This window comes from Choloepus didactylus, chromosome 8 (assembly GCF_015220235.1).
Source record: "Choloepus didactylus isolate mChoDid1 chromosome 8, mChoDid1.pri, whole genome shotgun sequence".
In the NCBI taxonomy this organism is placed as follows: domain Eukaryota; kingdom Metazoa; phylum Chordata; class Mammalia; order Pilosa; family Megalonychidae; genus Choloepus; species Choloepus didactylus.
The window spans coordinates 120,343,760-120,360,357 of record NC_051314.1 but is presented as its reverse complement, the minus strand read 5'-3'; the positions used below and the strand labels follow the sequence as shown (position 1 = coordinate 120,360,357).

Here is a 16,598-nt window from a genome sequence, read left to right as displayed (position 1 = left end):
TTTCCTGAGTTAGGGGGAAAGCGAACACACAATGTTCATTTCCTAAATACGGGATGTGCTGTGTGGCTAGCAGGTTATTTTCCACCATGTCACATCCTTCTGGATGAGGGCAGCAGAGACCAGGACAGGAAATGGCAAATTCTCAGAATGAGACAAAACTTTCCCAGGGCAGCTATTGGTTCTCTGGAACTATAAAACATGCGCATCCAGAAACGGCCTCAGATTTTTTCTTTTCTGGAGGCAGCCAAGTCAATGGTAAGTGTGGAGCCTTGAGGGATATGTCTGAACAATATCCATTGGGCTCTTGTAATTCTGGGGTTATATCCTTGCTCCATTATATATTTGGAGTGACTTCTCATTTTGCTAAGAGGTGTCTTCACCTGGAAACTTATCTCTGGTGGGTTGGATTATAGAGGCGTGAGAGTGAAATTAGGACATGAAGAGGGAAGACCTGGGTTCTAGGCTGAGCTGTAAAGAATCAGCTGCACCTAGTATGTGTCTTTATTGCTGTTTCTGCATCTGTTATCTCACAGGGTTATTAAAAGAATCAAAAGAGAAAATATTTGTGAAAATGCCTTTGGGATGCATCAAGCATTGTTTTATACATAAGACATTCGTATTGAAATGTTCTACTTCTACGGCTTTGTTGCAACTTTTAAGGTTTTCCTAATAATTGGGAGGACGGTGAATATGAAGGTGAAAATCTTTGGCAAGTAGGAAGAATGTCCTCTTACCCCAGGATGGACAGTTCTTTCTTTGTCAGTTATCTTCAGTTGGCTTCAGTTCAACTTGGTACAAGGCAGACTCGGCAAATTGTTGAACAAAATTTTTGGCCACTTTATTTAAGTCAACTGTCACCACCTTTAAAAATTATTATTAGGATGCTTTAGTAACAAAGCATTATTAAGAAGCTTTAGTAATTACTAAAATTATTTAGTAATTTTAATTAAGTGCCCATGAAAGAGTGAGATTTCTGAAGAGCTGATGAGTGCCAGTTATCTATTAAAGGAATAAATGAGGCAAACCACGTCTTAGGCTTAATTTTAAAATAAAGCCTGGAGAATAACAAGCAGAAGAATTATTTCTGGCAAGCATCTAACTTAGAAAGATGAATTTCTTACATTTGTAAACAACATGATTTTTGTGGTTGTATTGACATCTTTTCCACTTACAGTGAGTCACAGAGAGAGTGCAAAGAAAAATTGTTGCAAAACTTCATATAATAAAAGAACTTTGTAAACTGAACATCCACTTATAAAGTGTTATCTTTTAAATACAGCAAAGGCCTCAGTATTGGAGGAACCTTCCAACACCACCACCCTCTCCTCACTGAGTCTGTATCTAATTTAAGCGAGTTAACAAGTCCATCTTGAGCATTCCCTGGGAGAAAAGCAGAAGGTAGCATTATTCCTATTTGCATACGCGGATATACGGTCCTGAGAATTTGTGTGACTTGTCCAAGGTTACAGCACTGGTCTTTGAGAATTTGACACATGACCCACTGGAAACTGATCCGTTTTCCCCTGATTAACAGGGCTGTTATTTTTTAACTTTTGGGGGCTCCCCTCTTGAGAATGGGAAGCGCGAACAGGAGAAGCCCGCAGGCTCGGAGACACTCCGGCTAAATGTGTGTCTTGTCCCCGCAGGACATGGAGAGGCCGGCGGCCCGGGAGCCGCAGGGTGCAGACGCGCTGCGCCGCTTCCAGGGGCTGCTGCTGGACCGCCGCGGCCGGCTGCACGGCCACATGCTGCGCCTGCGCGAGGTTGCCCGGAGGCTCGAGCGGCTCCGCAGGCGCTCCCTGGTGGCCAATGTGGCCGGCAGCTCGCTGAGTGCTGCGGGCGCCGTCGCCGCCATCGTGGGGCTCTCGCTCAGTCCCGTCACCCTGGGGGCGTCGCTTCTGGCGTCGGCCGTGGGGCTCGGGGTGGCCACCGCCGGAGGGGCCATCACCATCACGTCCGACCTTTCCCTGGTCTTCTGCAACTCCCGGGAGCTGAGGAGGGTGCAGGAGATCGCGGCCTCCTGCCAGGACCAGATGCGCGAGATGCTGAGCTGCCTCGAGTCCTTCTGCAGCTGGCAGGGCCGCGGGGACCGCCAGCTGCTGCAGTGCGGGAGGAACGCCTCCATGGCCCTGTACAACTCTGTCTACTTCATCGTCTTCTTCGGTTCACGTGGCTTCCTCATCCCCAGACGGGCTGAGGGGGCCACCAAGGTTAGCCAGGCGGTGCTGAAGGCCAAGATACAGAAACTGGCCGAGAGCCTGGAGTCCTGCACGGGCGCTCTGGACGAACTCAGTGAGCAGCTGGAGTTCAGAGTACAGCTCTGCGCGAAGTCCAGCCGTGGCCACGACCTCAGGATTTCTGCTGACCAGCCTGGAGGGCTGTTTTTCTGAGAACATTCTTTCCTTCTATTGACTACAGGCCAGAAACCATCCCAATGGGATGCTCCAGATTTGTAGCACCCTCAGGGAAACACCAAGTTGGGCTGGGAACTGAGTGCAAAGGATGAGAAAAACTGTTCTGTAAGTGGGTCAGTCCTCAGGGCCATATTTTCCCATCACTGTGACATCCTGCCTGGAATTGAGTGCTAGGGACTTTTGGCTTTCCTGATCCTAGTGGGGTATGTGAGTTGAAAACTTTTTTCCTTTGTCAGACCGTTTGGTTTTCACAAAGCTAAGCCAAGGTTGCTGGGTACTCCTGCTTCAAGTTGTTGAAGGGGTCCCTGGCCCAGCCCTTCTGGTTTGAGTTGAGGCTGGAGAGAGTCTAGAAACACAGCCACCCTCTGGGTCCTCTCCAAGCCTTACTGGACCGTTCATATTCTCAAGATGCCTGTGAGAGATTAGCTCTAAAATACCTCTTCCAGAATTTCTGAGTACAAAGAACCCCAGAATCCAGAGCAAACCAGACCCCCCTGTGAACTTTGCAGGAGGATTCGGACTCAGAGAGGGCCCTTGAGCTGACAAGTCCTCCTCTCCCCTCTCCCCACTCACTGATCCAGCCTGGGCATGGAGTGGACTTTTTGTGGGTGGCTGTGACTGGACTTTCAAATCCAGACTTGTAGGTATTCTGATAGGGAAAAAACACTCACCTAAGTCCTGCCCACTTGCATGAAGATACCGAGGCCAAGAAAGATGAAGTGACTAACAGTGTCATATACTGACATCATAGTGTAAAGAAAAGAGCAGTGGCTTTTGAGTTATACTGTCCTAGGATTATAACAGGCTGTGCTACCTACTATGTGACTTTGGCCACTTAATCTCACTGAGACTTGATTGATAAAACCTTGCCCTGTTGTGAGGTATTGAATGAGATCAAGTGCCCATCAGTGTCTGGCACACTGAGTGTGGTTCCTGTACTGGCAACACTAGCATCACCCGGGAACTTGTTAGAAAGGCAATTTCTTGGACCCAGCCCACTCCTGATGGAATTAGAAACTCTGGGAGGGGGCCCAACAACCTGTGTTTAAACCACCCCTCCAGGTGATTCTGATGTACCCTAAGGTTTGGGAACCACTGCAACAAATGTTCGTTTCTTCTCCCCTTAAAGAGCCTTTCCAAAATCACATGGTCTCTCCAGGGGTCTCTGGTCTTCAGAGTCATTCACAGAAGGTAAAGGACAGACTATATCAGAAGCAAAAGAAAAACTGTATGTGTGTGCATGTGTGGTGTGTATTGCTTGCTGGTGAGTGCATCCTGAGGGCCATTTCAACACCATGAGAACTGAGGGATGTAACATGTTAAGCCCTTTAGAGGGCAGTGTTGCCCACTTGTGGAAACTGGTACAGAAAGGAATGTGAATTTACCCGAAATTGACCTTTCTCTGTTATCTTCTCAGAAAATTGTCAGACCACGTATTTTCTAATTTATTTTAAGTTTGTTATTTAATTGTTTATTATTTGCATTTAATTTTATTAAAGCACCACATTTATAAAATAATAGGAACAGCAAATTTCTGAATAGAAGACTACTGTAGCTCTCTCCAAAACCTGAGGGTGAATGTCGTTCCCCTTCAGAGGGGAAATTTTTTTCAGTGTTTTAAATGACCCTTTAAAGTAAGTGGGGAAGTTCTGAATAGAGACTCCGTAAGCCAAGCTTAAGTTTGTAAATTGTATTGAATTGTGGGATATGTAAATGATGCAAACATATTTATCCTGAAGGTACTTTGCCAGCAGAGAACACTTGATCTGGAAAGAGAACCCATTTAGTAACGAAACAGAAACAAAAACAAAAAAAACTAGAAGCGTGTGAAAGAAGCCTGGTGAGCTATGAAGTTATGTTCTGTGGGTGACAGACAAAATAACTTGTGTTTTTGTAGTGATATGCTGTATTTTCACTTTGAGATCTGTAAGAGATCTGTAAGCTATCTCTAAGAATATACTTATATTGTCTTTGATTTCCATTCCTACAACTGTAATATTGAAAAATATGTTGAAAAATCTTTGGGACCACACACACAAAAAACTTGGCTGTATTATTTAATTATTTAATATACATAAGTTTATCCAGTCTACCCCACACTTCCCAATGATGGCACTGTGTCTGAAGAAGTATAATTTCAATGCTAGGGGGAAGGGAATTGGTATTTCTGTATTTTAATATTTCCTATAAATTGCAATTGATCTGTACCCTGATTTATTTTGAAGTTGATATTAGTCTCTTTTTAAACTGGTGTCATTTTTTAGACTACCTTGCACAGATACTCGAATTTTAGATCACCAGAATGTACTTCATATTGTCATTTGTGTTTTTATGTCATACAGTTACAATAACTCTCCAATTCCTTCTTTTATTAAGGTTTAAGTTTGACTTCTGTTCTTCCAGTGCCTAAGCTATTCCTTAGAAATAAACTGGGAACTTTTGGAAGTATAGCAAGCTTTTCCTATCATTAGAGCATTTTGAGTGTGTCCAGGTCCTAACTTCTGAAATTCTAATTTCAGCAGCCCAATTTGCATCTAAGGAAGATTGTCTCTTTTGAAACAATACTTTGCACATAATAGGAGCTTTATGAATGCATTTGAATTATTTAATTGAATGCTTAGTTATGTTAACAGGAATTTGTTGCTAATGAAAGATCCTATGTGTCTCTGAGCTTGGTGCCTCCACCAGGATTTGTCAAATTCGGTTAAATTTATCCTAGAGACCAATATTTATTTCTTTGTGGGAATGTGAGCGAAGCTTTCCCTCAAGGGTTTCATTCTACAAACTAACAGGTTGAAAATGGTATGTTGTAATAGGGAGAAGGGAAAGGGGTATTTAGATTACAAGCATACTTCAGAAAAATGTTGGAGTTTGAAAAATAAATGTTTGTACCAAGTGTTCAAGTGCCTCTCAGTTTCTTGGGTTTGAAATCATTTGGATTGTTTTCTTTCACAATAAAGGAGACTCATTTGGCTCCACATTTCAAGGATTCAGTAAAGCTCTGTACTGCTCCATTAGAAACTAATTGTTAGCAAATATTCTCACCTAAATGCTTTGATACTCTTGCCCATAGGCATCTGTCATTTCCAATATACTAAATGTGAAATTCAAAAGTGTTTACCAGGAATGTCCTTGTTCATAGGAAAGTACACAGAAGTACTATGTGTTTAAGGAGTGTGACGTAGTTAACCTGCCATCAAATATTCAGGAATTAGATGGATAAATACATGATGGGTGGGTGGGTGGGTGGATGGAAGGATGGATGGATGGATGGATGGATGGATGGAGTGATACGGCAAAGGAAGCGGAATGTTGAAATTCGTGGATGTGGGTATCTGGGGGCTGGAGGTTTGGAGTTTGCTGGAGTTCTCTGCATGGGACTTTGTATTGTTTTTGTAATGTCTTATAAATTTGAAATTATTTCAAAATAAAAAGTTTAAAAAGTAAAAAAAAAAAAAAAAGTGTTTACCAGGAGAAAAAAGAGAAAGAGGAGTGGTCTAGAAGCCACTCTAGATTAGGCATGTCAAATAAGTCAACTTGATATATTTCTCATTGAATACCTTGGTGTGAAATTGAAGTAGAGGGAATTGAGACATTGAGATCAAAACACCATGCACTGGGGATATGGTTAAATGTAGCAATTTTTGAACTCCATATTTCACAAACAGGTTTTTCTCCCACTGTAGCAAAATTAGTCCTTCCTATTATTGAAATAAATTGCCCATACCCCAAACTTGTTTAAAATCTATTTTTATTAGAGAAGATGCAGGTTTATAGAAAAAATCGTGCAGAAAATAGAGTTCCCATATAACCCTATTATTAACATCTTGCATTAGAGTGGTACATTTGTTAAGATTGGTAAAAGAATATTATTGTAATTCTATGATTAACTATAGTCTATGGTTTACAATAGGGCTCACTGTGTTATACAGTCCTGTGGTTTAAAATATTTTTTTTTTATTTTAGCAACATATAACAACCTATTATTTCCCCTTTTAATCACATTCAAATATATATGATTTGTTGGTGTGAACTACATTCACAATGTTGTGTTACCATTGCTACTATCCATTACAAAAACATTTCCATCATCCTAAACAGAAATTCTGTACTAATTAAGCATTAACTCCTCATTCCCTACCACCCTTGCCCCTATTAACCTATGTTGTAGTTTCTGACTCTGAATTTGCTCATTCTGATTATTTCATATCAGTGAAATCACACAATATTTATCCTCTGTGCCTGGCTTATTTCACTCAACATGATGTCTTCAAGGTTCATCCATGTTGTCACATGTATCAGAACTTCATTCCTTTTTACGGCTTAAAAATATTCCACCATGTTTATGTACCACTTTTTGTTTCTCCCTTCATCAATTGAGGGATGCTTGCGTTGCTTCCAACTTGTGGCAAATGTGAATAATGCTGCCATAAACATTGGTGTGCAAATATCAGTTTGAGTCCCTGATTTCAATTCTTTTGGATATATACCTAGAAATGGATTTGCTGGATCATATGGTAATTCTATACTTAACTTTCTGAGGAACCACCAAACTGTCTTCCACAGAAGCTGTGCCATTTTACATCCACATCAACAATAAAGGAATGTTCCTATTTCTCCACATCCTCTTCAAAATCCTGTTGTTTTTTAAAATAAAAATGTGTTTTTATTAGAGAATTTGTGGGTTTAGAAAACAATCATGCATAAAATTCAGGATTCCCATCCACCATCCACCACCAATACCTTGCATTGGTGTGGAACATTTGTTACAATTGATGACAGTACTTTTTTGTAATTGTACTATTTTTTTTAACGGTAGTTACTTTTGTTACAATTGATGAAAGATTGTTAAAATCATACTGATATCCATCATCCATAATTTACATTAGGTGTGTTTTTCTCCCATATATTACCCTATTATTAACATCTTGTATTAGTGTCATACATTATAATTCATGAAAGAACCTTTTTATACTTGTGTTATTAACTATAGTCCATCGCACACAATAGGGTTCAGTGTGTTGTACAGTTCTATGTTTTAACTTTTAATTTTTAGTCTAGTAATATATACATCACAGAGTTTTCCCTTTTAACCACATTCACCTCTGCAGTTCAGTGCTGTTGATTACACATGCAATAATGTTCTACCATCACCATAATCCATTTCTAAACCCTTACCATCAACCTAAATAGAAATTCTGTACAAGTTAAGCATCAACTTCCCATTCTCTAACCCCAGTCTATCTCCTAGTAACCTATATTCTAGACTCTAACTCCATGAGTCTGCTTATTGTAGTTCATATCACTGAGATCATACAATATTTATCCTTCTGTTTCTGGCTTATTTCATTCAACATAATGTCCTCAACGTTTATTCATGTTGCTGCATGTAACAGGACTTCATTCCCTTTTGTAACTGAATAATATTCCATTGTATGTATATAACACATTTTGTTTATTCAGTCATTGGTTGATGGACACTTTTGTTGCTCCCATCTTTTGGCAATTGGGCATAATGCTGTTATGAACATCGATATGCAAATACCTCTTTGAGTTCCCATTTTCAGTTCTGTATATGTCTGTTAGTTCCTTTCCCATATTATTCAAGTTCTCTATTTCCTTACTGATCCTCTGTCTACATGTTCTATCTATTGATAAGAGTAGTGTATTGAAGTCTCCAACTATTATCATAGAGGCATCTATTTCTCCCTTCAGTTTTGCCAGTGTTTGCCTCATGTATTTTGGAGTGCCATGGTTAGTTGCTTGGATATTTATGATTGTTTTTCTTTTTGGTGGATTGCCCCTTAATATATAGTGTCCTTCTTTATCTCCTTATCTCTTATAACAGCTTGGCTTTTAAAGTCTATTTTGCCTGATATTAGTATAGCTACCCCAGCTCTTTTTTTTTTTTTTTTTGGCTACTATTTGCATGGAGTATCTTTTCCAAGCTTTCACTTTCAATTTATTTGTGTCTTTGGGTCTAAGGTGAGTCTCTTATAAACAAGAGGTCTAGATCATGCTTTCTTTTAAAATCCATTCTACCAATCTCTTTCTTTTGATTGGGGAGTTTAATCCATTAACATTCAGTGTTATTATTATAAAGGCATTACTTAATGCAGCCACTTTATCCTTTGGTTTTTATGTCATATCTTTTTTCGTTTGTCCCTCTTTTTTTTTTTTTTTTTTTTCTTTTTACCCTTTTAGTTAACCTTACTGATAAACTTCATTTATTCACACAACTTCAAGCCTCTCTCTCCTGCCTTTTACTTTCAACCTGCAGAACTCCCTTTAGTGTTTCTTGTAGGGTAGCTCTTTTGACAAACTCTCTCAGTTTCTGTTTATCTGTAAATATTTTAAACTCTCCCTCATTTTGAAGGACAGTTTTGCTGGATAAAGAATTTGGGCTGGCATTTTTTCTCTTTCAGTACCTTAAGTGTATTGTACCACTGCCTTCTCACCTCATGGTTTGAGAGGAGAAATTGGCACTTAGTCTTACTGAGGATCCCTTGTATGTGATAAATCACTTTTTCTTGCTGCTTTCAGAATTCTCTCTTTAGCTTTGGCATTTGGCATTCTGATTAGTATGTGTCTCTGGGGAGATCTATTAGGATTTATTCTGTTTGGAGTATTGTGCTTCTAGGACATGTATATTTGTCTTTCATAAGAGTTGGGAAATTTTTGGCCACTATTTCCTCAAATATTCTTTCTGCCCTTTTTCCCTTCTCATCTCCTTCTTGGACACCCATGATGCGTATATTTGTGCGCTTTGTGCTGTCACTCAGATCCCTGAGGTACTACTCAATTTTTTCTATTCTTTTCTCTGTCTGTAAGATTTTGATTGTCCAGTCTTCTAGCTTGCCAATTATTTCTTCTGCCTGTTCAAATCTGCTGTTGTATACCTCTAGTGTATTTTAAGTCTCTTCTATTGTGCATTTCATCATCTTAATTTCTGTTATTTTTGTATTTATACTTCCAAATTCTTCTTTAGGTTCACAAAATATCTTCTTAATACCCTTTATCTCTTTAGCCATATTTTCCTTCATCACCTTGAATTGATTTAGGAGATTTGTTTGAACTTCTTTGATAAGGTGTTCCAAATTCTATGTCTCATATGAAGTTTTAATTTGTTCCCTTGACTGGTTGACTGGGCCATATCTTCCTGTTTCTTAGTATGGCTTGTAATTTTTTGCTGTTGTCTAGGCATATGATTATCTCATGAATTTATTCTGAAGGTCAGTTTCTCTCTCTTGCCTAGGCTTTTATTTTTGATTGGCTTTGTGTTAAGGCTCTTCTTGATGCCAAATCTGCCTTATTCTAGACCTTTAGATAGCCTGTGTTTAACTGATCAGAGTTTTTCAGCTGTTCTTCATTTGATTCTTGCCTTGTATGTGGTACAATTTTTGAGTTTGCATTTTTTGTGCAATTGTTTCACCCCCAAGGGAAAACTTCCTTTCCTCTGTTCCTTCTCCAGGAATCTTGATCTGTTCTGTTTGTTTTTGTGCAGAATGTTCTCCTGGCTCCTATGATTTGTTTAAATTCTCTTCCTCAGTCAGTGCCCCATTTTCCTTGCACTTCTCAGTTCTGGGAACCTCCTGTCTTATGGCAGTTCAGTTTCACCCCTCCCTTTTTTTTCTTTCCCTGAGGGTTTTCTGCCTCTGGTTTCTTCCCTGTTAGGATATCCCACACCAGAGAGCCTGATGGGGTCAATCCAGAAAGGTGGGCCACACCAGAAAAAGTCTGTTTTGCATTTAGGTGGTCCAGCCAACAGAAATTGGATTGAGTGAGTGCATCACTTTCCACCCGCAGCTCCTCCCTGTTCCCTGCCCTGGGGGCCCTTATGCATGTGGCACTCCCAAGCAGCTTGTATTCCACCCTGGGTCTCTGCAGACTTGGGCCCTGGTGCTTGGATATGTGTGGGTTTCTAGGATTCTTCTGCAAGTGGCTCTAAAGTCTGTGACTGTGCTGGGAGGGAGGGATTCCAGTCTCTTTGTCTCAGAGGGACTCTCAACCTGGGCAGGATCAAATGAGGGGAGGGAGTGAGACTGGTCTTATGGAATGACAATTTCCTACCTGGTATACTTCTTTTTCTTTGCTTCAGCATTTGTGGAGTCCTTCTCCAGTCTCTACTGTCCTCCATAGTTTTAAGCAAGTGGGATTTGTCCTTTTATTTGCTGCATCTCTGGGGAGGTTTTTTCAGGGAATGTCTAACATTTCTATGTTGATTTTGTCATCTCCATCCTGTTTTTTTTTAATAGTAGCCATTCTAGTTAGTGTGAAATGTATCTCATTGTAGTTTTCGTTTGCATTTCCCTATTGGCTAATGGTGTTGGGCAACTTTTTAAGTACAAATTGGCCATTAGTATATCTTCTTTGGAGAAATGTCTACTCAAGTCTTTTGTCAAATTTTAAAACTGGAATGTTTGTCTTTTTTTGTTGCTGTTGAATATTAAACCCTTATTGGATATGTGGTTTCCAAATATTTTCTCCCATTTTGTAATTTTTTTTTTTTTTTACATTCATGACGAAGTCTTTGATGCACAGAAGTTTTTTAATTTTGATGAAGTCCCATTTATCTGTTTTTTGTTTGTTTATGCTTTTGGTGCAAAGTTTAAGAAGCCATTGCCTAACACAAGGTACTGAAGAGGCTTCCATACGTTTCTTCTAGGAGTTTAGGTTCTCATATTTAGGTCTTTGATCTATTTTGAGTTCATTTTTGTATATGGATTGAGGTAGTGGTCCACCTTCATTCTTTTGCATATGGATATTCAATTTCCCCAAACGTTTTGATCTTTTGGTATTTAATTACCTAATCCCATATTTGCCTGTGTTTATTTTAGTAAGTCTGAAGAAAAGGCAAATATTTAATAATTTTCATTTAGAATATTCAGTACCAAACTATATGAATCAATTTTTAAAAAGTAATAAACTCATGTATGGGAATTCCTTTATTTTCTAGACTTCAGACTTCCAGGAGTCTCAATGCCTTTGAACATAATTACAACCTTCGAAGTCACTGAAAGGAAACTTCAAATCAGCCAAATTAGCTCTCACAAAATTCCAATACTAGAGAGGTAGAAAGGAGGGTGAGGGGCAGCATCTATATCAGGAAGGCAAAGCTTTCCCAGAAATTCCAAGGGACTTCATCTTGCAAGTTGCTGATCTTCACCATGGAAGGCAGTCTGAAGAAAGGTAGAATTTTTAGCTAAGAATATTGCTGCCCCAATATACCTAAGCATGTGTCTGTAAGGAAGAAAGGGAGGGTGGACATTGGGTAGGGGGTCCAACCATCCAAACAAAAAGCCTGTTGTGGTTGCTGCCCTCAGTCTGGAACCACTACCCTGTAGGTTTTGCCATCTGAGTGGCAGCCTCTGAGTCTCTATCTTGGAAACTTTCCTGAGTCCGGATGTTGCGGTGTTAGTGACTGTGCAGCAAAGGCAAAAAAAAGGCTGTGTTTTCGGGACCCTGACTGTTTGCAAAGGCCAACCACAAGCTGGAATTTTATCTTTGCTGAAGCATATGGCATGCTTGCTGTAACAAGTGTCCTTTTGGTCAATTGCAATAAATCTCTCCCTGTTGAATTGACATGAGGTTGGGGTGCTACTTTTTGCCCCTGGCAAGCTCGTAAGAGGGAAAGCAAACCCTGCAGAGGTCTGGAATAGAACAAATAGTGAATCCTAAAATCTGGAAACAATCCCTTAGCAACTAGGGACTTATTAGGAGAGGAGAAATCATGCTGATGCAGCAAGACCCTTTCAGGGGCCAGGAGTGAACATAAAGGTCCCTCAGCACCTGGATCCTGACTGGAATTAACACTGGGTTGTACAGAGAGGGACTTTCAAATGCTGCTTTGCCTGCACAGGTAAAGCTTGTTTATATGAAGCCACATCTGCAGAAAATGATGTTTAATCCAGTTTTGTATTTTAAATGTAACCTTAGGGGTGGGAGTCAGGCAGGTCTGTAACCTGATTTGCCCCAGAGCATTGCCAATGAGTCACAGCCAAGGCCTTGGCCTCCCCAACACACAGGGGCAGCCATACCATGGCTCATTCCAGCATCTCTGCACATGTGGCTGCCAAATTTACCAAAATAGTTGCAATTGGGAGTTTTTTCCTTCAGGCCAAAGATTTCTCTTTCTGGACTCTCTCGTTAACATGAGGACATTTGCTTCTGCCCTCACTTTGTCATTAAAACTGCACCCTCAAAATGCCCTTAAAGACAAAATCCAAAACTTTTCTTGGGGCTTAAATAAAATGGCATGTAGATATTAAAAACAGAAAATAAATGTGGAATTTTTAATAATAACAATAATAGCTAACATTTACTGAGAACTTACTAGTTACAGTTCTAAGTATTTGACTTATATGATCTCATTTACCTTGTAAAAGACTTACACTATAATTTCCCCTGTATTATTGGATAAAGAAAGTAATTGAGAGGTTGCACAGCTAGCAAGAGGTGCCTGGGATTTGCAACATGGCAACCTGGCTCTAGAATAAAGTTTTAGTTACTCTGTTGGTTAGTGTATTACTGACATAAAATAATGGCTTATGATAGTGATTACATTAATAATAACAAACTGATGGATATATTCATTCATCCATCCAGAAAACATGTATTAAGTACTAACCTTGTACCATGTACTGATTTGTGAGCAAGACAAACAGGGTCTCTCAGGGACTAACTAGTTAGGATAACCTTGTGCCAGTAGGTTAATAAAAAAGAAATTAAAATGTAGTTTTGCAAGTGGCTAGTATTTGTGAAAAACAATGTGAATGTGATTTGAAAGTTATCAAGCTTCAATTTTGATCATAAAAGCTCATGCACAGATTGTTTTGTGATGCTGCCCCAGATATCCCAAACATGGCAAGATTCTTGTGAGCAAGACACCTAGAATGGAAGACCATAATTAATAAGAAGACTTTGTTAACTTCTGATGTGCTGGGACAAAAAGTGTCATCAGAGAGAGCAGACATGAATAGTAGCTTAGCAGGCCTTTCCAGATCCTGTACAAAAACCTCTAAAATAAAACTTCTAAGGCTCATTGCATTGAAACTATCACTGAACCTATTTGGGAATTTTCTTCCAGTCAGGTGTGTGTGCTCCAATACTTAGTGGCTATGGACTAATAATGCTGAGGCTTATGGAAGTAGGTAGGTGTGAATAGCAGTAAGACTTTTGGTATCATAAAATAATAATGCCTTGTCTGTTGATTTGTTTTTAACATTGTTCCCTGAGATTTTTGGCATAGAAAACACGATTGTTTGATGTTCATTGTTTCTAATTTCTCTATAGCATTTGACATTGCTGGCTATCCAAACCCTGAAGCACTCTTCTCTCTTTAATTCTGTGACACCAGCCTTTCCTTTTTTTTTTTTATTAATTCATTTTATTGAGATATATTCACATACCACGCAGTCATACAAAACAAATCGTACATTCGATTGTTCACAGTACCATTACATAGTTGTACATTCATCACCAAAATCAATCCCTGACACCTTCATTACCACACACACAAAAATAACAAGAATAATAATTAAAGTGAAAAAGAGCAATTAAAGTAAAAAAGAACACTGGGCGCCTTTGCTGTTTGTTTGTTTGTTTCCTTCCCCTGTTTTTCTACTCATCCATCCATAAACCAGACAAAGGGGAGTGTGGTCCATATGGCTTTCCCAATCCCATTGTCACCCCTCATAAGCTACATTTTTATACAATCGTCTTCAAGATTCATGGGTTCTGGGTTGTAGTTTGAGAGTTTCAGGTATCCACCACCAGCTACCCCAATTCATTAGAACCTAAAAAGGGTTGTCTAAATTGTGCGTAAGAGTGCCCACCAGAGTGACCTCTCAGCTCCTTTTGGAATCTCTCTGCCACTGAAGCTTATTTCATTTCCTTTCACATCCCCCTTTTGGTCAAGAAGATGTTCTCTGTCCCACGATGCCAGGTCTACATTCCTCCCCGGGAGTCATATTCCACGTTGCCAGGGAGATTCACTCCCCTGGGTGTCTGATCCCACGTAGGGGCAGGAGTGATTTCCCCTGCCAAGTTGGCTTAGCTAGAGAGAGACAGCCTTTCTTTATAAATGTCAGGTGTTTCCTGAGCCTGAGACCTAGGCTTCTATGTTCCCTCCCACCATGTGTAGTCCTTCACTGAGCACGTCTATTCTGTGTTTCACCTATCCTGGATTGGATGCTCGTATGTATGAAACCAGCTCCAAAGGACTTTCTTGGGTCAATTTGAATATGGTGGGTATTTGGTGAAATGAAAAGATAAAAAAAAAAAAAAAAAAGGTGGAGATCGATGACCTAACAAAGCAGGTTTCAGGAAGAATGTAGAGAAGGAAGTTCTAACTGAGTTCCTTCCATCCATTCGCCTTGTTGAAGTGCTATGCCTTGACTTCTAAGGGCAATCTGTTTGTGTCTCTGAGACAGGCTTAACACATAGTACTTTTTATTAAAGATATTTGTGCTTACCCCAAGGTTCTTAAGGACCCCATATGTCAGAAACAATTCTCTGTCTCCTGCCACATGAGATTCTCCATAAGCATTTGTTGAATGAATGATCATATGAACAAGCACTGCTTATCATTGTGAATATATTGTTATTACTTCTCAGCACATCTAAAACTAAACTCATCCTCCTTCTCCTTTGCAAAACTGGCTCAGTTTCACAACTCTTCTACCTCTTTCAAAGAAAATATATCAGTATTGTGGTTGCCTATGTTGAAACCTCACAGTCATCTCCAATTCTTTCCCTTACTTATTTCTCTGATATACCTTTGCCAAGGTATTTGTTTTTCACTTGCTGCTTTCAGTATTCTCTCTTTATCTTTGGCATTGGAAAATCTGATTAGTATGTGTCTTGGAGAAGGTCTATTAGGATTTATTCTGTTTGGAGTACATTATGCTTCTCAGACATATATATTTATATTTTTCATAAGAGCTGGGAAGTTTTTGGCCATTGTTTCCTCAAATGCGATACATCTAAGAGGAAAGGACAAGGAGGTAGTTGAATGTAGGAGTCTAGAGCTCGGTTGGGGAAAGAGTTAAAAGGGAGCTATAATTTTGAGAGTCCTTAGTAAAGAGATGGTATTTAAGGTCATGAAACTGGTTAAGACTTCGGGAATGAGTGGAAATAGAGACTATGGAGAAGAGGGTCAAGGACTCAACCCATTTAGAGTGGGAGTGGGTGGCAATGAGAAGGAACTAGCTAGGAAAACTGAGAAGGATTGGACAGCAAAGTACAAATCCCCGGAGTCTGTGGTGTCCTGTAAGCCAAGTGAAAAGACTTTTTCAAGGAGGAGGGAGCCAAATGTTGCTGAAGGATCAAGTCAGATGAAGAATGAGAATTGACCATCATTGGGTTTAGCAACCTAGAGGTCACTCGGATCTTAACAAGGGAAGTTTCAGTGGAAATGGGGGAAGGGGCAAAAGCCTAATTGACATGGGTTCAAGAGACAGGAATTGGAGGTAGCATGTATAGATGACTCTTGACTTTTTCTGTAAAAAGGAACAGAGAAATGGAATAATAGCTGGAGGGGGATATGGGATCCTAAGATACAGGTTTGAAGATGGTGAGAAATAATGACATGATTGTATGTTTGGGAATGACCCAGTAGAAAGGGAAAAATTGCTGGTGCAGGAGAGAAAATGATGATTTAGAGAAGTATGCTTCAGTGAGAGGGGGTGGATTTAGTTCAAGTGCACAAGTGAAGGGGTTGGCCTTGCCTTTAGTAGAAGCATTGACAGCACATCATCAAGAACAAGAGGGGGAAGGTGGTTAGGTGATAGGATTGGTGATGGAAACTTGTGAAAGTTCCCTGCATTTTTCAATAGGAAGCAAGGTCATCTGCTAAGAGTGATGAGGAAAGGGTGGGGGGGGTTGGGATGTTTGAGAGGAGTTGTTTAGGAGAATGGGAGAGCAAATGGTGTAGGGAAATGCACTAGGATCACCAGGCTGCACAAAGGACCACACAGAGACGTATTTCCTTTTGCTGTGAAGTAAGGGGCAGTTGTTAAATGTTTTTTAATTAAATCATATATAATGTAGGAAACCTAGTTTCTTTTCCTTAGCAGCTCTATTAGTTAATGATTTTTTGATGCAAACAACAGTACGGATTCCAGCTAGTTAAGTGGGAACATTTATTAAAGTTTATTTGGAAGCTCGCAGGATCTCCAAGAAGGT

The 16,598-nt window shown here is 39.8% G+C and overlaps 1 protein-coding gene across 1 annotated transcript; it reads left to right on the top strand.

Moving 5' to 3' along the window:
- The first annotated feature begins 243 nt into the window (after nt 1-243).
- Nucleotides 244-5,394, top strand: APOLD1 (apolipoprotein L domain containing 1). The gene is made up of 2 exons (XM_037847588.1): nt 244-255; nt 1,647-5,394. The coding sequence occupies exons 1-2, from the start codon at nt 253-255 to the stop codon at nt 2,388-2,390; spliced, it is 747 nt and encodes a 248-aa protein (XP_037703516.1). The 5' UTR covers nt 244-252; the 3' UTR covers nt 2,391-5,394.
- The last annotated feature ends 11,204 nt before the right edge of the window (nt 5,395-16,598 follow it).